The sequence below is a fragment of the Trachurus japonicus genome, chromosome 4 (genome assembly GCF_045865225.1).
Source record: "Trachurus japonicus isolate A0001 chromosome 4, Traja_1.0".
Lineage (NCBI taxonomy): Eukaryota > Metazoa > Chordata > Actinopteri > Carangiformes > Carangidae > Trachurus > Trachurus japonicus.
The window spans coordinates 26,380,030-26,401,819 of NC_140910.1; the positions used below are offsets into that span (position 1 = coordinate 26,380,030).

At 40.4% G+C, this 21,790-nt stretch overlaps 1 protein-coding gene across 2 annotated transcripts in view; it reads left to right on the plus strand.

Annotated features, from left to right (window-relative positions):
- The first annotated feature begins 8,982 nt into the window (after positions 1–8,982).
- The window catches only part of LOC146989066 (contactin-associated protein-like 4), a 115,481-nt gene continuing 102,673 nt past the window's right edge, over positions 8,983–21,790 (plus strand). Inside the window, exon 1 of one of the 2 annotated variants that reach the window (XM_085775002.1) lies at positions 8,983–9,217. In XM_085775002.1, coding sequence (XP_085631128.1) covers positions 9,121–9,217 — 97 coding nt within the window. In that variant the 5' untranslated portion in view covers positions 8,983–9,120. The remainder of the gene's footprint in view (positions 9,218–21,790) is intronic. The other variant, XM_085775004.1, reaches the window with a different exon arrangement.

Consider the following 21,790-nt stretch of genomic DNA (forward strand, 5'->3'; position numbering starts at 1 on the left):
ATAAGGGGAGGGAAACAAAAGACATTGGACATATTTGAAAAAGGACTGACACTCTGACTTTGTTTTTTATAAATCAAAACCAGCTGTTTTGCATCTGTGCTGGTTTCCATTTAGTTCAACACTGGTTTTCTTGCACTTTTCCTTTTTGAGTTTTAATTTTAAAAAAAAGCTGATTAGAAAAGGAACTCATGCAGAACATATTCATTACAATAAATCTCACAGAGGAGCAATAAATATAACAATAATAAAACGTGTTTGTATTCAAAAGCAGAATGATGGATATTTTCATGATAATCATTTAAAAGAAATCTCCAGGAGGGAAAATGCCAGCTGTCGGAAATAAGACCATGCATTTTCACCATGTGAGAGAAATTACTCTTGTGACGCCTCCACTGCAGAATGGTTTCTGTAAAGATCGTGAGGCAATCTCATCAGATCTTTCAGATATGGCCACAAATAATCAAGAGGACAAATGGCATCAATCTAATTTTCAATTTTTGCTTTTCACAGGGGGGAAAGGTTGTGTGATGGCGCCTAACTTCCCCATCTATATAACAACGTCCAATTTAAACAGAGGGATTTTCTCCACATAAGGAGAGAATGAGGAAAGACCTTGAAGGGCCAATGCTGAAAATAAAATGGCGGAGAAAGACTGAGAGCAGAGAGAGAGAGAGGGAAAGAGCGTGGATGATGGCTTGGCTTGGAATCTCTGTAACCTTTCTTTTTTTTTCAAACATAGTTTTATTAGTTGAAAGATACATGTTAAAACTTGAAAATACATTTAGCTTTAGTGTACTTAAAATATCCAACCTCTCGGTCACAAATGCCTACAATAATAAAACTTCTCCATACAATGTAGCTGTGAGATAGGAATCAGAGAAAAGTTCAAATCTGTGAAAGAGCGGCAAGAAAACCAGATGAAAGTTTTCTTGATTGCTGAAGTGATGTAGAAGTTTCTGCCAGGTCAACACTTTGTGATATCGCTCACATTTTACAGGTTACAGATGAAACTGCCTTGACATGTTTAAAAAGAGACGTGGTGCTCTAAGTGCTCTGCTGCTGAGACTTGTAAGCCTGAATCCACTTGACCTGCAACTCTTCCCTATGTGAATGGTTCTGATACTGAAACATCAACATGTAGAAGTGCAGAGGACCAAAACACAATACTCAAACTTCCTACTGCACCAATACAAGTGGCAAACATGCTAACTTACTTGCACAAAGATGCTATCAGCCAGTTTTTCCTGTTGCTACTTAGCCATTGCTAGCATCATCAGGTGTTTATTTACCAGTCTAAGAGCAAAACTGCATGTTTAACATTAAAGGTCCAGTGTGTAAAATGGGGGGTAAAACTGTGACATCTTGTCGGCAAAGTGACGGTGGCCTCCGAGGACAAAAATACTTGTTTACCATCACTGGGATGACTAGGAATATTTCAGGAGCATGGAGCGATTAGGTGAAAATCTAAACCATTTTACGATATGTCTGCTGTTTCCTCCTCCTTCTCCTTCATTGGTTTATTTATGAACACAAAACTCTCGAAACGTGCTCTCTGGCTGGCTGGATTTTCTGTTCAGGCTGCCATATACAAACATGGCGGCGCAAGATGGCAACACCCTAAAGCAAGACCCTTGCTATATATAAAAGAATCATTATAAGGCTACGAAAACCAAACAAATTTTATTTTATAGCGATTATACACTTATACAAATATATTCGTAGGTAGTATATTCAGATTTTGCTAAAAAACCTTGACAATTATTACACACTGCACCTTTAACTTCACTCCTTTACTGCTAAAGAAAGGTGAATATCAACCCAGTTGTTAGTGTCTATTTCATTAAATATAACACATATAATACTAATGATGGCTAAGTAGCAATAGTGTATGGCAAAGATCTTACAAAAGACGAAAAAACAAACAAAAAGATTTGTGAACTATTGTCAAAATAAAAGATTCAGGCCATAGAATACGTCCCATGTTGACTCCTACCTACTGTAACTGCAGTGGGTTTAAATCCGACTTGTGGCCCTTTGCTGCATGACAACCCCTGTCTCTCTCTATCCTCACTCCCCGTCTTTCTCATACTGCAACCATCATAATAAAAGCCCCCCAAAACATCTTTTAAAAATTGGTTGTAATAAACATTAAAATGAATACAAGTACCTTTACTGAGTCTCCTGCTTTAGGAGCATTTGAATTCCCTGAATATTCATCAGTTTTTTTTTTTATGTATGGCATATGTCTACTGTTCACACCTTTCCCCTTTCTTGGTTAATAGACAGCAGATATTGCCATTACATAGTCCACTGACTCTCCTATGTGCTGTCAGCTGGTAACAGTTGCTGTGTGTGTATGTGCAAACCTGTCACACCCGCGCTCAGTGTCCTCCCCCTGGGTTGATATTACCTGCTGTCTCTCACTGCAGTGCTCCTTCACTTGGATCGCTCCAGAGTTATTGTTCTTCATCGTCCCTCCTTTACTGCATATGAACATGTGCCTCCTCTCATCTCTGCTGCCAGCTATCATCCCTCACCGTGCATGCTTTGTTGAGTATGATCATGCAGCAGCTTCATCAGTGTTGGCAGTACACTGTATCAGTGGGGAAATGAAGCGGGCGCTGTGCAGCTCATTCTGGCTCAGTGCTAAGGTCTTGTTAGTGTTCGTTTCAGGGGGTACAGTAGAGCAGGAAAACGGAGCCATGCGGAGTAGTTTCACACCTCTTTGCACCTGTATGATCATGCATATGCAAATTATATGTAAATCTCCTAAATGTGTCCACATTATGTTTATTTTTCAGACTACAGTGGCCTCCCCAATGCTTCAGTATGTAAACCACCTCACATTGCCTCAGTTTAAAGGTGATGCAAAGAGTTTGGGCATTCTGCATCGACACTCATTGCGAGTCTGGTTCCCTTTGTTTATGATATTATGTTACAGCAAAAGGCACTGACCAGAAAAAAAACAAGTAAATTGTTGAAATCAGTGGAGCTTCCAGTGAAATAACTCTTGATTTTCCTGACAAGCTCCGGTAAAGTTCACTGTTTCCATACTCAGTGTTGAAGCATTAAAAAAACCCCCAAAAACATGTGCCTGATGATGACTGAGGCCCGCACTTCAGAAAAAGAACATGATGAGCTGCTGCAAGCTTTGCAAACCTCGACATTTGGCTGCTCTTGTTTTGCTTGAAAACCCCTTTTTTATCTGGGGAAAAATACGAAGAGCAGAAAAAAAAGAAAAGAGCCTCAGAAGACTTCATCAGCACATCAACACTTAAACTCGAGAGACCGCAACCTCAATCTATCCAAAACTTTAACGGCAAACCTTCAATAAAGAGTTATCTTAAAATGCTCAAATGAATTCTTTTTAAGATTCTTCCATTTAATTTTTTTTTTTTTTTGGACTGACACCGGGTTACATCTCTCACTATTCCACCTCCAGACCGCTCCAATCACTGCTCTCCATGCAAAACCAAAGCTGAAAGAGCATTTTCAGTTTTTTGGCCCGAACAATTAAATCTCCCCCACTTCACTGTCATCTTCAAATCTCATCTCCAACTCTTCTCTTTTCTTCAACCTCTTAATTGTCCTCTTGAAGACACTCCTGCCCACACTCTGACTGTTAGTGCAGTGCTGTGCTAGGATTTTATAGATATTCTTATCTTTAGAATCAATCATATATTATTTAATCTTGATTTACACATCTTGTTTTATTGATGTCTCATTTGGTTTTGGTTTTTTCTGAGTTTTGATTGGTCCTAATCATCAAATATTCCTATGATGTAATCTCTCTATAAAGTTATTGCTTGTTTTAAAATGTACTGTATCACTAAATGGACAACTTTATATTTCTGTCTTACTTAGAAATACTTGTGCCATATGTATTTTCAGATTAGATACGACTTGCTGTAGCATAAGGTACTCTTCTAGTGATGTAAATTTGTGCAAAACTCTGAGTCCTCATTCAAAAAGCACTGTGTATACCCTAATCTTTGTCCTGGTTGTCAGGTTAAATTTTGGTGTTTTCTCTCACCAATGCAAAGAACATATTAATCCCCATGTAAACACTGGTGCCCACTGCTAAAGACAAACTTTGACATCCAACTCAGACTCTTGTAGCCTCATGCTAAACTTTAGAGTAGGCTATCTGTCTTTGTGAAAACAAATGTCTTTCTAGAGTAAACTGAACACTGGCCAAACACGCTAGTTTCTGTAGGTTTAATATTTATGCCGACACATTAGATTTGTAGTATTGCCGAGATACTGAACCAGTCCGCACCAGTAGCCAAGGCCTCTGTGGCCCAGTTACAGAGCACATGTTGAGTAGGCTATGCTAACCTGCAGTGAACAGTGATAATTTCAATGAACATACAGACAGCATTTGTGTGTTAATGAAATAACTACACATTTGTCACAATTAACTTAACTAAATTAACTTTTTAAACTTAAGTACCTCTAGTGTTTGATCCAGGCTTTCCTCATCTTGAATTGAATTTGCAGGTTAAAGGTCCCGACCATCAAACAGGAAGTAGAGGGCATCCAGTGTGTTTTGTAGCTGGGGCCAACCCAGACTGTACCATGTTAGCTGGAGAACAGAGGTGGGATTTTTGGTTGTTTTCACAAATTTCACTATTTATGTAGCCTAAACAACATATACATTCAAAATGTCCATGTTACCAAAGTTGTAACAATGTCTAGACCTCATCTCTGATGTTTGTATGTACAAATATAGTTTGTACATCTTCAGCAATTAAACCTTAAATAGTTTTTCCTCTGTAGGAGCCTCATGTTTAAAAGGCAGGTGTAGCATTGCTGGAGCTCAGTGCAGATCAGGCTGTGCTGCTGGGTGCCTGTTGTTGTAGCCTTTGGCTGAGTGGGCGTTTGGTTTGTTTGTGTATTGATAAAAAAAAAAAAAAAAGATTTCTTGTTTTCATTTTTATAAGTAGGTTTTGGACATCCAACCTCAACTGCAGCTAGAGCTTTGTCTGGATAAAATCAGCAAATAAACGCACACAAGGTGAAAGTGATTCTTCCTCCAGTGTGTCCTTCCTCCACCACTCAGCCAGTGCTTCACAAAAAGCACAGCTCTTCAGTGGAGAAATTACAGTTGCTCTCTTAATGAACATACGTAAAGTAAGTATTATTTTAAGATGGACGGACGTAGCTATTTTTGCTTTGAAGCACCAGAGCTCTTAAATAACCTAAACCTTAAATTTAATTTAACACAACTGCACTTAAAAGAAAACGTCTGGATATGAGCAAGCCTCACTTCTCAGTCTTATCTTTGAAAGGCAAAGCAGTGTAGGTGTGTGTGTGTGTTGTGAATGAGTGCTGTGGATTCGCATAAATGCTGTGGAAAATTAAAAACAACAACAAAAAAACACAAAAAAACCTTGACCTGATTCATATCATTCATCTTTTGATGCTGTAAACAACAAACATCATCTGAATTGTTATCTAAAAGTGGAAAATGCATCTCTTTTGTCAGGTGTCAAGAAAACTCTACTATAGCAGCAGCACACAGCTGAGGATCAAAGGTTGCGTGGGTGAACTCTAGCAAGGATAAACTCCTATACTGCCGCTCCCGCTGACGACCTTCACAGGCAACAAGTGAAGCCCCACCGCTGCGTTTCCTCCCCAGCTGAAGGTCAGTTGTATATTTGGCTTTGTGTTTTTCCAGAAGTATTTGGAGGACGACTGACATTTGTGGGCCTTACTGTATGTCTAAAGTGTGCAACGGCTTTGTGAAGGTCTATGTGTGTGTGACCCTGGGAGATAAATGTGGATTTGATTGATTGATTGATTGACATCTAATTTTGAAATTCAAGTGCTCTGTTAATGAATATATGTAGAGAGAGCATAACGTGCATAATTATCAAATGTTTGGGGACTGTGGGGCCAAACTTCCTAATTAGCATCTCACCTCTCCAGAACATGACTGATGAGGTGTGTCAGACCTGAGCCGTCATTAAAACCAGGGTCTTCCTAAATATTCAGACTTCTCCACAAGTGACCGTTTCCTTCAGCTGTCAGATGGCGTCTTTATTTGGCTGAGGTGCATTGTAGCTCCGAGGTCTCTGGGTTAGATCCAGCCTGTGATGTCGGTGTCCTTCAGTCGGCTTTGTCCTCCTACTTCACTCTGAATTTTCTAAAAAGAGAGGAGAAAAAAGGAGCGTTTCCCTATAAAACCTGAGGACAACACTGTCCCTGAGGGTTTTATTGAAAGGTGTGGGGTGCTGCACCACTGACCTCTCACTGGGAGGAATATGTGTACTTTCTGATAGAGATGCTGTACTTTCTGATAAATACACATTCATTTCTGTGTTTGTAGCAGCATACATTCTTCGATAATTCTGCTGCACTTGTGCAATATGATTTGATTTATTTTATTAATTCATGTATTTAGTTTACTCACACATTCATACACTGTTGGAGCAGCCATTAGAGACAATTTAGGGTTTAGTGTTTTGCTCAGTGAAACTTTGAAATGTGTGGGCTGAGCTGAACCACTGACCTTTCTGATTAGTGGACGACCCTCTCCTCCTCCTGATGTGAACTGTGAACACACTGGTGAATAGTTCATTGAACATCTTTGTTTTCTGCAAAAATATCCCAAAACATAGCAGTGTAATATCTACATGTAGCCTTATTGCTCAACGGGATTCTGTCAATTCTCAATAGCTAGGATTTCTTATTTATCAGACAAAAGAGAGGTTGTTCTTTTTGTACCTTGACATGTTTTGATGGATTCTTCTTCACAAGCGTCACTAGGTGTTGGTGTGACCGCCCTGAGGGATCAAACTGACGGCAGTAGGCGTGGTCGTCCTGTCAAATTTGGCGGGGTGATCACACCTACATAACATCAGCTGATAAGACATGTCACACCAACACCTACAGTAGTGACACTTATGAAAAAGTTGGTAGAATCCATCATTCATTACCTTTAATTATTGGTGTATGTTGTTTTGAGATCTGCGGGGCAGAGACGTGAGCTGCTCAGTGAACACAATGGAGGTGAACGGTACAGGTCCCCTGTCCCTCAAAACTCATCAAATACGCAATCCAACAACTCCAAAACGCTCTCGTGGACAAGTTGTGACCTGCACATTCACCACGCTATGAAATAATCATGTAACATTAAGTTGTTTTTGAGTAGTTCTGAGTATTTGCTTTGTGTGCCATGATTATTTCATAGCGTGGCGAATGTGAAGGTCACAACTTCGACTACTGACTACTTTGGAGTAGTTTGATTGTGTATTTGATAGTAACTACATATAGATAATAAAGCTATGCAATATATCATGTTTAGCTTTAAGTCACTTGCACTTCTTTAATGTAACATAATGCCAGTGATTACATTCCCATCCTCCCAGCGTAACTGGGAAAGCAGTTTGGTTGTATATGAATGTTAAAGAGGCCACTCAGGAACACATTGCACCACTTCAGTGTCCTCATCTCAAGCAGGGATGTATAGGTTCAATGTATCTCCCATTCTCCAGTATGTATTGCCTATGTTATTTCACTTGATGTTCGACCTTTGGTGTGAGGAATGAAGTATGTGGAAGAAGCTTCTGCACTCACGAAATCTGAGTATAGAAAGTATAGAAATATGTTTTTGATACAGATACATCACAACTAGTTGGTTTGGCACAAGCAGAAACCTCCAGAGCTGAAAAATGAAGCCAACACTGAAGTGCCAAAAACTACAGTTTCTCAAAAGGCCACTGGAGGACGGCTCTAACAGTGTGTTACTCTTTATAGACTGCCATGTTTAAATGTCCAACTTTACAGCAGAAGTTAACATGTTTACAGCCTGGTGCAAAAACCATTTTGGTTTCTTTGGCTCATTTACTCCTTAAGAGCAAGTTTGATGAATGGGGGGGGGGGGGGGGGCTGCTTTGAGTGACATGTGGGTGCACATATGTTTGCAGCAAACTGGCATGCACTTAAAGTCTTGGCTCTAAAAATGTCCCCTCTCTTTGCCCAGTTTTTTAAAGCTTCAAAACCACTCCTCAGAAACCTGTGGAATATGACACACAGAAAGCTTTCCTCCTAATAGGAAACGGACCAGTTTGCACAGGTGAAGACAGAGACTGGCAATGTTTTAGTGAGGTGGGAGACCTCTTGTGTCCAGTAGCTAAACACAATTATTGACTTTATTCAGTGGTGAGGAATGAGTAAATAAATTATTGCAATTTTTTTTAAAGCAGGGCAAAGGATCTTTACACATAAATGTTTCATTAAATATCTGAAAATCGTGAAATCGTGTGATTTGGTAAAACTGCATTAACTGTTGTGAGTCAGTCATTCATTTCTTTATTTCAGATCCAAGGGGATCCATATGACAATAAAAGCACAATAAAAAGAGACAGGATAAGAATAAAAAAGAAAAACACAAAATAGCCTTCCCCACTATTCAGTTCACTAAATGGACCTACTGGTCCTGCGGTCGAGGGCATCAAGGGGCTCTGCAAAAATATTTTTAACAGGTGTAGCTACAAAATGACCCAAAAACACTATTGACAAAGATGAGCACACTTTAATTGTGGGTGATTTGCTTTGTCATGAGGTGGGGGCAGGTCTCAGTCTATTTGTTTATTCTGCTGTCGCGGTCTACAGAAATTTGCAAAGAGCCACGAGAGTCGCATCAGTTCTCGTGTCAGATGGCAGAAGACACTGTAGCCTTCAGCTGCATGCGCGCAGAGTTGAGCATCAGTCAGCCTCGCGCTCCCTCTGAAGGTGGGACTCTCTCCAAGAACTCCAAGCAGCACTTCCAGGATCTCGGTGCGAGGGGCGGCGCGCTGCTGGACTCGGACCTGCGACAGTCTCCTTAAAACCCTCCCCTCTTCCCCTTCTTTCCCCTCGCTCCTTCTCTTCATTCCATCACTTTACGGAGGGCAGGCGGTGTGACAGCATCATCCTCTTCTTCCTCCTCCTCCTCCTCCACTGGGTACCGGCCGGCTACTGCAGCGCACCGGAGCGGAGCTGGAGCAGAGCAAGCAGCGGACAGGAGAGGAGAGGAGAGGAGAGGAGCAGAGAGGAGGAGGACGGACCGTCTCTCTCCCCCCGCTGACTGACTGACAGGCGGGATTATACTCTGCGGTGTCCCGTCACTTCAACATGCCTTTGGGGAGTAAAGGACTCGTTGGGATTACTGCGCTGATCGGCTCTCTGCTGCTGCTGCTGCTGCTCGGCTCCTGTGGGACAGGTGCAGAAGGTGAGCGGCTCCGTGCGCTTCCTGGTTTGTTGAGTGTTGTAGCCTATTACTGAAGGGACCCCCGCGGTTTATTACTGCACTAAGACATCGCTCAGCTGTAAAGGGGTGGTGGACTACAGCAATAGGAGGGCTGCTGTATGTTGATGCCACAGAGACTTTTAACTCATGATAAATCATCTTATTAAAAAGAAACAACATATAGATTCATTCTTATAGCTTTAACAAAATTGCATTGCAATAAAATGTGCATAAACAAGGTTAATAGACTCAATATCTATTCTTGGGGTGCAATTTAGAACATTTCCCTTCATCGATTAATCTGCTCATTATTTTCTTGATTTTGATTCCAGATGTTTATTAGAAAAGTAGCAAATCCCCACATCTGGAGAAGCAGCAACTTTAAGACAAAATGACTTACGGTAACTACTTTGAACACCGATTTGTTTCCGTTAGTCACCAATAAAATCAATTCAGGGGAGCCTTTATTTTGGCGTCCATTATTTTGAAAAAGGTTTTACTTTTTCTCATTAAAACGAGTCGTGTCAGAGGACGGAGAGTGACTCTGACGCTGCAGCTGCTGCAGGTCGATCTCGATCAGTTTCTGTAGTTTTCGCTGCAGCTCGTGCGGTTTATTCTATGAATTTAGTGCATTAAACAGTTGGCTGGGTCTGATCCGACCACCGCGGGGTCTTGTTGTTGAAAGGGAGCGCACATCCTCCGGGGATTTTCTTTCTTTCTTTTTTTTGCGGTTGTCAAGTTTTAAAGATAGCGAATCCCACAAGTTGCCTTCTTGGTTTTTAGCTTTTTTCCCCCCGCCAGCATTTGATGTTTTCTCACGAGGGAAGGAGTGAGGCAGAGGACTGTGTCTGTGGAGGTGCGAGGAAAGCTGCACAGGAGGATGCTGCTGCTGCTGGTCCTTCCTCAGCTCAGCAAATAAGGTTTTAGAAAAGGATCCTGAGAAAGTGAGCTCTAATGGGTGAAAGGGGATGGTTTGGGGAAAGATCACAAAAAAAGCTGCACAAGAGAAAAGGAAGAATTTCCCCTTGCAACAAGTGAGCTATAGACAGAGACAGAGACAGACAGATAGATGCTGCTGTGGAGTGGAGTCCCTGTGTGTAGAGGTTATTTTCCTCTTGGGAGGTTTTAATGAATAGTTCCAGCAGCTGCACAAGTGAAGTAGCGGCTCAGTAAAGTCTGATGACCCTTCCTCTCCACTGTAATTACTGCACTTCCTTAGACAGAGCAGCTGTTTGTGTGACATCCTTGAGGACACATTGACAAAAGTAAAAAAAAAAAAAAAAAAATCAGTAATAAGCTTGACAAATCAGAAGTTTTCACACATTGTTAATTGGAGAAATGCAAGTTGTTAAATCAATGGCTGGATGCAGGAATGAGTGGATGCTGCTGCTGCTGTGTGTGCGGGGCATAGAGAAGCAGTTTGAGTGCATTAATTGGCATTGTGGTTTCTCAGCTGCATTGATTGTTTGGAAAGATAACCATTATTTATTTATGAAGGGCCGCATTGATAATATGGACAAACATTGATCCACATCCAGATGAAATCAGCATACACTGCCTGTGTTGCTTGGCTCAGACACAACAATTTTCTCTCTGCATGAAGCCCTGAGATGAAACCCTCCAATTTTACTGTCTGATTTGACTGTGCCTCATATTTCCCTGCATGCAGTCAACTGTATATCTGTCTGAGTCTCCGTCTCCCACTTAATGACCTGCCTTGTGTCCGGATGATGCCTCCTATAAGCAACGAGATGGTTTCACATCGGTAAACAGCTGTCACATCGTTCATCATGCTCTGTAACACGGAGGGCAGGAGGTTTCTATCATTGTCACACTCATCTGTCTTGTCTCTCTGTTCTGTATGTCTCTCTTCACACTCTCACACGTTTTATCCATAAGCTGCCTGTGCGGCTCTTCACAAGTGGGCAATTGAACGTCTCGGGCAAACAGACCGTCTGACAGTTTCTCTCTGAAACGTTTTGAAACTGACAACCCAAAAGTCGTGCCCACTTCATGCAGCAACTGGCCAAGCGTGTCCTTCTGTCTCTCGAGCTCTTTTTCTTTTTTATTCATTACCCAACAGTTTTTTTTTTTTGTATTATTACTTTTGACATACAAAAAAGTGCAACACTTCCCTCCATCATTAAAGGACTTTTCACTCCACCTCAGAGTGCAGCAATTAAAAACAGAATTCTCATATAGTTATAAAAATGTGTCTCACAAACACACAAACTACTTCTCTTCCTGCATAACCCTGGTCCTTATCCTCACTAACCTCGTTTCTAACCCAGAGATGTGTATTTTAGAAAGCTCAGGTACCTGTTAAACTGGCTTCTCTACCATTCCCTCTCACTCTAGTCTTACCAGTATTTAAAACGATGACCGTCGAAAAGTCCAACCATAGTGAACTAAAAGCCCCGCGGCTGCAGTATACTCAAAGTCACAGAGTTCATATGGCAAGTTTTTATACCACATCTGAAGGTTAACACAGTTATAGAGGTTTTACATGGAAGGGAGTATTAAACAAGCACTGTCATACCTGCATGAATAATCCATAACTCTAAACCTATAAAACCACACACACTTGTTCCAGCTTGAGCTTTACTTAGGTTTAATAGGTTTGGACATTATATTGTATGTCAGTGCTACAACTGGTGATTTCCCATGTACATTGTGGAAGTGTGAGTGCTCAGTGCATGCACACGGGTGTGGACTTATGCAAATATCATCATTGTAATTATAATTGTGAAAAAGATTTAAAATTCCTATTTTGAATCATTTACTTTTTAACATCTTAGAGGTACAATAAATTACTTAATTAATACCTAAGGGGAAATTAATTTTGTATGGCAGCCCATCTACCATTTGCAGGAGAATTAAAAGCCTGATGGCTGTAGGTAGAAAGGATCTCCCCATCCTGCATCAAATAAAAAAGACTGTGCACCAGCCCGGGAAGGTTGGTCTGTATCCTAGCAATGACTTCATGGACGACTTCACATGGAACCTTAGCAGTTGCCATGGATGGGATGTTCACAAGTATTGTTATGATTTGAAAAAATGTCTACTTTATGAGTCTTCGCCAAAATCTCTAGCTCATCACTCTTGCTGGGCATGAGGTGACGTTTCCCATGATGACTAACAACAGAAAGGACCTTCATCTCCAACTTCAATACCTTTAACCTTTGCACCAGCAGCACGACAACCACAAAAAAACCTCTTCATCTCAGCTGGAACACGGTGGCATCCTCCAGACTTGCTCCATTTTCAATGAAAGAAGCTCCCTCTCCCCACAGAAGTATCCGTCAGTGGGCCTAGTTGACAAAATAGCCTACTACAAAAACACAAAATAGTAATGGGAAGGATTTTCCATGTTGACACACAATGTCAGTTGCAGAGTTTTTATACACACATATCTTTACTTTAGACATGTACTGGTATGTAAATATATGTCCAAACCAAAATTAATAAGAGAATTATAAAGTATCTTGCTCTGTTAAACTTGTGTTAGCTTGAAAACAAATGCACATGGCTGGGAGGGGAGGGAGGAGTGTTAGCCATGAGTTTTTATGAAGGTGAAAATATGCGCTCAGAAACAGTAGGGGGAGCTCTGTAGAGAAAAAAGGAATCAAAACAGTGAAAAAGCAACTGGACTATCACTGTACACATATGAAATGAGTTTCACTTCAAAGTGAATTATGCAGAATATCTCCATAGTAACCACTGGTTGCGTTGCATTCTGTTTATTAATGAAAAGCTTCTGTAGATCTGTTCTATCGTGTCCATATGACGACACAATGATCATGGAACACAATGATGTCACAATGACTGAGTTCTCTTCACACTGAAGCTTCGTCCCTTCAACTTTGTTTGTTGGTGGAAAACTTTCATCCACAGCGTTATAGCTATTAGCCTACACAGATACAGTTATTACACCAGTTACAGTTTTGTTTTGTTTTTGTTTTTAACTTTAGTATTGACTTTTTTTTTCCAACACTTTCACCTCATGTTGCCTGGACAGAATCACTGGTAAGTTGATGACATTTTCCATCTCCTGCAGGTTTTAAAAAGCAAAGACTTACACATTCTTTACGTAGAAAATATTTGACAAACAAGACTTTACACATAAATGACAAAAAGGGATTTTTCTTCCAAAACTCTAATGAATGTTCCCAGAAACTGTTGCTAAAATGGGTAAAAAAAAAACTTTTCATATTTACCTCTAGTGGTGAAGTCATGTGCATGGCGTGTTGAGCCGTCCCCTCTGACCTCTCTCTAAATGGTTTTGTGGCAGTGTGTAACTGTGTCATGGTGCTGACACGCTGCTGCCTTTGCCACAGAGAAAGAGAAAGTAATTATTTGCATGACTGCGAGAGGTCACATGTCTGGGAAACGGAAGTCGATTTAAATGTTTGAACAATTGATCATTGTTGTCATTCTCAACACAACATGATCATTACCGTCACCATTACCTTCTCTAAAAACCATTCAGTGCCTTCCTCCTCCCACGTACACTCTCCTTCTTTTGTTTTGTTTTGTTTCACGTGCAGCAGCACAGGCAGACAGATTTCTTTAGCTTTCTTCTGAGACATAACAGACATACAGCATACTTTTACTTTAGACATGTCGGTACATATCTAAAGTAAAAGTATGCATACAGTATATGTCTGTAAATAACCAAAGCAAAATCTGTAGATAGGCTACGTTGATATTTCATATACAAATACAAAAGATGGATCATAATTAAAAAGTTAGTGTGTTTCTCTGTTAAACTTGTGTTTAACATGGGTATTTTATACTTTATAAACTTTTATTTTCATATACCCAGGTGATTTATAAATGTGATCATGATATATTCCCTAATATATAACATCTGGCAACACCTGCCTTGGTACAGGGACATACAGCATAAGCGTTGCCTTTCCTTACGTCATCACTTGGAGTGGGTGATTTGAATTATGTTAGCTGGCGTTAACGGTAACGGTAACGTCAATGTTGATATGACACCCTTGCTAATGTGATGTAAGATGGGAAAGCAGTAAAACTGTGGATAGTCAATTCACACCTGAGATACATTTCATGTTATTCAAGCCTGGAAGATGCTAATAAGCTTATATTTTTAGCTGATATCAGATGTTGTGGTGAACACCGGACCGTTAAGTAGCTCAACAGTTGTTATGTGACGGTGTTGAGTCTTGAGCAAAGATGGCGACGCTGTGAATATGGTCAATTATGCGGAATCTCTCCATAGTAACCACTGTTTGCTGTGCATCCTGTTTATTTATGAAAAACTGCTGTAGATCTGTTCTATCGTGTCCATGGGACGACACAATGATGTCACAATGATTGAGTTCCCTTCATGCTGAAGCCTGTTCCCTTCAGTCACTTCAGCTTTGTTGTTGGTTTCGTTCACCTGAGGAAAACTTTCATCCACAGAGTTATAGTTATTACAGAGTTACAGGTATTACACTTATTACAGTTTCAGTTAATACTTTCTGACTTTCTTCCAACACTTGTTCATCACCTGGACAGAACCACTGGTAGGTTGATGATATTTTCAATTGCAACACCTGCCTTGGGACATATAAGTCACGTATTACACTTCTCTTTTGCCTGTATCTTTAAAGAGGAACTATGCAAGATTTGTACCTTAATTAAACAGCTTCATAGTAATTATGATGGTTAAATGACATATTACAGGGAGAATGGAGACTTTCTGCCTACCCCCTAGTGTCTCTTGGCCAGAAAACCAAGCTTGCAAGATCAGTGCCTCCAACCTGGTGTGCCAGATCTTGTCTAGAGAGAAACATGGACTGCTTTACAGCACTACGACACGAACACGCCTGGTAATCCCTAATCTCTTGTTAACATTACCCACCTCAGTAGACATTGCTCCATGGATTGCCCTCTAGTTGGCCAGTTGAAAACAAACACACATGGTCGAAGGGGAGGGTTTTTAAGATAGTGAATATATGCACTCTGAAACTGTAGGGAGCTCCATAGAGGAAGAAAATGACTTGCATGGTTCCCCTCTAATGACTGTGCATATGAAGTGAGTTTCACCTCAAAGTGAATTATGAGGAATCTCTCCATAGTAACCACTGATTGCGTTGCATTCTGTTTATTTATGAAAAACTGCTGTAGAACTGTGCATCGTGTCCATGACAACACAATTACCTTTTACCTTTACCTTTAAATTGTGTTTATTTTGGAGGAGAGAAGACGCCGCAGATGAGTGCACATAAATGTTATAGCCTTGATAACAGTTAAACTTTATTTCTGTCACATACGAGGAACACAATTTCACACCATACAACCATCCTGGAACCAACAATCACAGCTTAATATAAACATATTTCATATAGGCTACTGCAATAATATGCATTAAAACCTCAACAAATAACTTAAAATGTCTAAATTCTAACTGTTTAAGACGAGGGCTGCCATGTTTTGATGTTGTTGTGAAGTCGGAAAGTCGGAGCTCTGATATGATACCCGAGTTTCCGACCTGTAATTTCCGAGTTCGACGCCGTTCAATTCATTTTTGACAACTCGGAGCTCGTTTTTTTCCGACTTCCGAGTTGTCTTGAACGCAGCATTTGTCCCTTCACTTTATCAACTTTGTTGTTGGTTTTGTTGACCTGAGGAAAACTTTCATCCACAGAGTTACACTTATTACAGTTTCAGTTTTACTGACTCTTTTCCAACACTTTTTCATCACTGATATCACGTGACCTGGAAAGAACCACTGGTCGATGATATTTTCAATCTCCTGCACTACATTGAAAATATTGAAATAGAAAATAGACTTTACACAAAATGACAAAAAGTTATGTCATCCAAAACTCAAATGAATGTTCCCAGAAAATGTTGCTAAAATATCCTTAAGTTTGGGTAAAAAACTCATTTATTAAACTCATATTTAACTGTGGACATAGCGCAGCCTCTAGTGGTGAAGTCATGTGCATGGCGTGTTGAGCCGTCCCCTCTGACCTCTCTCTAAATGGTTTTGTGGCAGTGTGTAACTGTGTCATGGTGCTGACACGCTGCTGCCTTTGCCACCGAGAAAGAGAAAGTAATTATTTGCATGACTGCGAGAGGTCACTCGTCGGGGAAAACGAAAGTCGTTTTAAGTGTTTGAACAACTGATCGATGTTGTCATTCTCAACACAACATGATCATTACCGTCACCATTACCTTCTCCAAAAAAAACAAAACATTCAGCGCCTTCGTCCTCCCACGTACACTCTCTTCCTTTTGTTTGGTTACCACTTAACCACGAGCAGCGGAACAGGTAGACACATTTCTTTAGCATTTCTCTGAGACATAACAGAAAACACAATCCTGTCTTCCCTTTTTGATTATTGCAGCGAAGGAAGTAGCGGGTAAATTCAGGAGTGCTTCATCTCTGATGGCTGAGACTGTGGGCCTGGTAGATTGGTTTGATTATTTAACTAGCTAGGGCTGAGGGGGGATCTTTAAGGTGCTGTTATTTCCTCAGAATTCATCTCCTCTGGTCCACAGCCAGACAGACGCAGAATAAGTTGATGAAAAAAGAAATGCTGTGAAGAGGAGTTGATTTAAATTTAGGCCTAGCTCCCTGATTCATATGCGAGCAGCCTTGTCTCATCAGAATATATTACTTTTCTATGAGCTGGTGGTTTGCACTGAGAGTACATAAACCTCTGAATGAAATCAATTTTGTTTGGATGTGTGAGACATTCTTTCGGCAATCCCTCCTGTCCTTTATGCTTCATGAGGCGGCTGAGTCTTAGAGTACGAGCACAAGGAAAGAGCAGAGTTAAATCGGCCTCACTTTTAGTGTCACTTATGAAAATGTGTTGAGTGGAAGTGGAGTCACGAAGAGGTCCTGATTAAGTCAAGGTTATATGAAGACAGCAGCTGCTGCTGGTGTACGCCTCGAGCTGTCAGTCTCCAATCCAGATTTATTAATCCAGGGACAAGTAGTTAAGCTATAAAAGTGACACAGAACTGCAGTCCATCCATCTGCCTTTGTGACCTGTGGGATTTTCTGTTTGCCCAAGGCTGAGTCCCCAGTGGATGTCTGCCTCCCCAAAAACAGACCCATTCATCAAACTGCCCTGTCATTATATCAGATGACTTGTTATCGGTCCAAGAATCGGCCACATTCTGCTGAGACACTGTTCGCTGTCACTCTGTGAAGCTGTGGGCATCAGCAGCCGGCAAAAACACAAGGTGTGTTAATGTGACATGATGTGTGATGATGCGTTCAAATATTGTAAATCAGTTGCCTTGTCAGTGCTTCGAAAAAACAACAACACAACAAAATGTGTTTTTACAGATTGAAATATCGAACAGTGAAGGCTGACTTTGGGAAGAAAAAAATTCTCAGGAAATTGTTTTGTTTTTCTGCTACATTTAGGATAAAAAAGTTGGTATTTGAGTAGGTTACTGATTACACTTGGCTTTAAACTGTATACTAGGGAAGAGTGGGGTAAATTGAACATAGGGGCAAGTTGAACCACCCCATGTTGCGAGGGAACCATAAGAAAAATTGAGCATATGACCAATTATTTAGGAGCAATGCATCATTTCATGGAGTCTGTGAAAGTAATATGGGTAAAGTGGTTAGACATTTATGTCCAAAAATACATTTTTCACTTTCAAAAGTGAATTTAGTCGATCATAAGTTTCATGAGAATTGTGTTTAGACCAAAAGAGATTATTAAACATTTTAGTTATGAGGACTAAAAAAGTTAATGGTAGCTGTGGGTTAAATTGAGCCACCTGCCCCATACACTTAATGAGTGTATTTTGTCTGTATATGTCCTAATTATTAAATTCATTCTGGATGTTTATGATTACGATAAGTATGTTCCTGAGAAGAGAGTTCCCAGCAGTTTGTGTGCACATGCAACCTGGGCAGGTGGAATATATGGTAAAGGGGGAGGTCGGGCATGGATGGAGGGGAAGGAGGGGGGTGGCTTGAATTACCCCGCTTCTATGCTCAACTTAACCCCATACACTCTCCCCTACACATGACACAACTTAAACTATTGTATATAATGATTTTTAAAAAATTGTCGTTGAGGTAAAAATGTTCACATTAAAGGGATAGTTCACCCAAAATTCAAATTGCACTCATTATCTACTCACCCTCATGTCGACTAAGGGCTTCTCTGAGTTACAGGGGGGCTCGGCGCAGCACTGCATGTCCATATAATGGTTGCAAATGGATACCACTTTTCTTCGTAACAAAAAGACACACCAAAAAACATCCAAATACCTCTAGCTCCTCTTCCTGGTAGGAGCTTCCGCTACAAACAAGCTTGAAATATAGACTTATTTAATTTTTTTCGGAACAATTTCGCATTTCGGGGCTTCAATACAAGACAGACATTACATACGAGCAGCATGGAGGTATTTGGATGTTTTTTGGTGTGTCTTTTTGTTACGAAAAGTTGTATCCATTTGCAACCGTTATGCACTGCTACGCCGAGACCCCCTGTAACTCAGAGAAGCCACGGATAACTTCTCCCAGCCCTTAGTCGACATGAGGGTGAGTAGATAATGAGTGCAATTTTAATTTTGGGTGAACTATCCCTTTAAGGTCAAAAAACTACATTTGTAAGCTAAATGGTAATACTGACGAAGCTGACAAAGGTCATATGATATAATAAAAAGCTCCAGAACAGCTACTAAATGGAACTTGTGATGAGACTGTTCTCACATATGCTTGAAAATCAAGGTTGAGAATGAACTTTGACTCTATAGTTCTCAAACTATGCATAATGCTGTTATTCTGAAGGCCAGAGCCGCTTTGGAAGTCTGTTCAAAAGAATCCATATTGCCTGAGAACTCCTTGAATATATTTCCTCACACAGTAGTTTATATTTCACTAGCGCATCATGTGCATGAATTTTTAAAATGTGTTTTTTATACCGTCTGATGATTTTGGTTTCTACTGATGGAAAGAAAGAGACACTAACACTAATAATTGATTGACAGGTGGTAGTGGAGTAAAATGTTCTCAGCACAGCAGCAATGTCATTATCTTTTTTTTTTTCTTCTCACTTTTGAATCTGCACAACTTTTTTTTTTTTTAGGCTGTAAAAACAATATTTATCCTAAAAGGTGTGTTGGCAATCCTATTTCCTCCTCTGGTGTGTTGTAACATTACGCAACATTCATTTGGAGGCAAGTTTCTAGCCTCATGATGAAAAAATCCCAACATGCATTTAACTTCGACTTGGTCCTCACCAAACCCTGAGGGGAATATCTGGCTCTCTATAGCTGCTACATGGAAACTGACTAGTGTGCTCCCTAAAAAAAAAGACACTATAGGTCGTAACCACTCACAGTAACAGCAACCTCGAGGCAGCTGTAGTTATCATGATGAGAGTAAAGGAGGGAGTTAGGTGATGTTGTATGAAAAGCAACAGTATATGTGTTAGGAGGAGGTTGGGACTGGATTGGTTGATTTAAAAACAGCACTTTGACTCAGGAAGCTTCTGTTTATTTGGCGTTTCACACCTGTATGTCTGTAAGCTTAACTGTGTTTATCATTAGAAACATTTTGCCAAATACCTGCTGCCATTGAGATACATCAAGTGAGATTTCATTGTACTGGTGTAGGACTGGGAACAAATAGCCCACAGTGATGTAGATTTTAGAGCTTTGGGGCATCTGTGTTGCTCAGAAAATTGATCCCCAGCTCCTCAAATCCACCTGTCAATTTGTCCTTAGACATAATACTGAACCCAAAATGACCTCTAATGTGTCATTGGTGTGAGAAGGTGTGCGCATAAAGTGCTATATGTGCGGGGAAAAGTGCTGTGCTGCATGTAAGTGACTACTTGAATGGTCGTTCACACTAGAAAATCTCTATATAAATACAATTTTGTACCCCTTTTCCAAAAAGAAAGAAAACCTATGTTTTATGTTTAAGGATTTAGTGGTACTCCCTCACTGAGAAGAGAACAATGGGCCTCATTCACGAACCGTTCTTAAGAACAAATTTGTTCTTAAGTCCTACTTACGAAGTTTTTACGAAGATTGTGGCATTCATGAATGTTTTCTTATCCAGAATTTGTTCTTAAAGCAGATATCAGTGGCACGGCCGTTTCGGCTAATGCTGTGTTCAAGGCAGGCTTTTGAAACCGTAAGTTACAGCTTCAAGTCACAACTACGACTTGGTAGCGTTCCAGGTAACCCGTAGCTCGTGTTTTTACCGTCCTGTTGTCTGTGAAAGTTCCCTATAACGGCCACTCGTAACTTCCGACCCGTGAACTCGTACCAGATCGAACTGGTATGACTTCACAGGAAGGAAAAACACAAAGTACGAGTTTCCTTGAACGCACCATGAGTTAGCAGCCCCCGCCCTTGTCAGGCATCAATTGGTCCTCGTGCTACGTCACCACATTCACGCGCATCCCTTGGCTGCACACACAGCCCTTCATGCCGTTCTCTCCCCTCATTGGATAACACTTGTATCCCACAAGGAAAATTTTCTCCTCGGGTTACAGCAGAGCAGAGTGACGGAGAGACTCGTGTTTAGGCTGAAATACTTCATGTAAGTGATTGCTGACGGAAAATAGGACTATTTAGGACTTATATTAACAAAAACATTCCACTGATATCTGCTTTAACTAAGAACAAAATCTAAGAACAGTCAGGAGTATACTTACGCACTTTTAGGTGCTGAGACTTCTGCAAAAATAACCGATTATAGCGTTTTCTTTTGTTCTGCAGTTGTATGACATTATATGATTTGAATAAGAATTATTTTCTTATCTTTTATGATGTTTTTAATAATCATATATATTAATAATAATAATTGACAAATCATTGCAGTCTCTTAAAAAACATTATAGACACTAAATTCATATCATATCTTTTTTGGGGGGAGGGGGGGGCATACAGCTGCCGATATGATTTTTTTTTTTCCTAATTGTGGGCTGCAACAGTGCACTTACTGTAAGTGTTCACACTACACACAACTGTTTTTTTTTTCATATGTGATAATATGATGATATTTATGATGGCACACGTGAGAGTGTGGTCTCTCTGATAACAACCGAAGAGCTGCATCCACTGCTGACGCTACTAAATATAGCCTAAATATAAATATAAAAATATAAAGTTTAAACTAAATATAAGCCTTTTGTTTGTTTCTTTGTTTCATTCCTGCCGCAGTAGCGCCACTTCACTACTTAAGTTCTTTTTACGTTTGGAGTCTGGTGCTCCCTCCCAGATTTTCATTTGAGCATTTCAACTTTCTTTCTCATTTCACCTCCTCTGCTCAGTGCCTGTGGTCTCTGTTTGCACACGGCCCTGCAGTCTCATGCCCTTTTACGGGCATTGATGGGGCCGTTACCTATGCTAATCCTATGTTAATTAGACTCACCTGGCACACGCCCTCAACTTACGAGGAGATGGCATAAGAACACAGCTGCGAACAATTCTGAGGCTTATGAACGCGTTGATGAATCTGACGTAGGGTTTTCTTAAGGAACCTCTTAAGAACAACTTAAGAAAGAATCTAAGGTTCTTAAGAAGATATTGGTGAATGAGGCC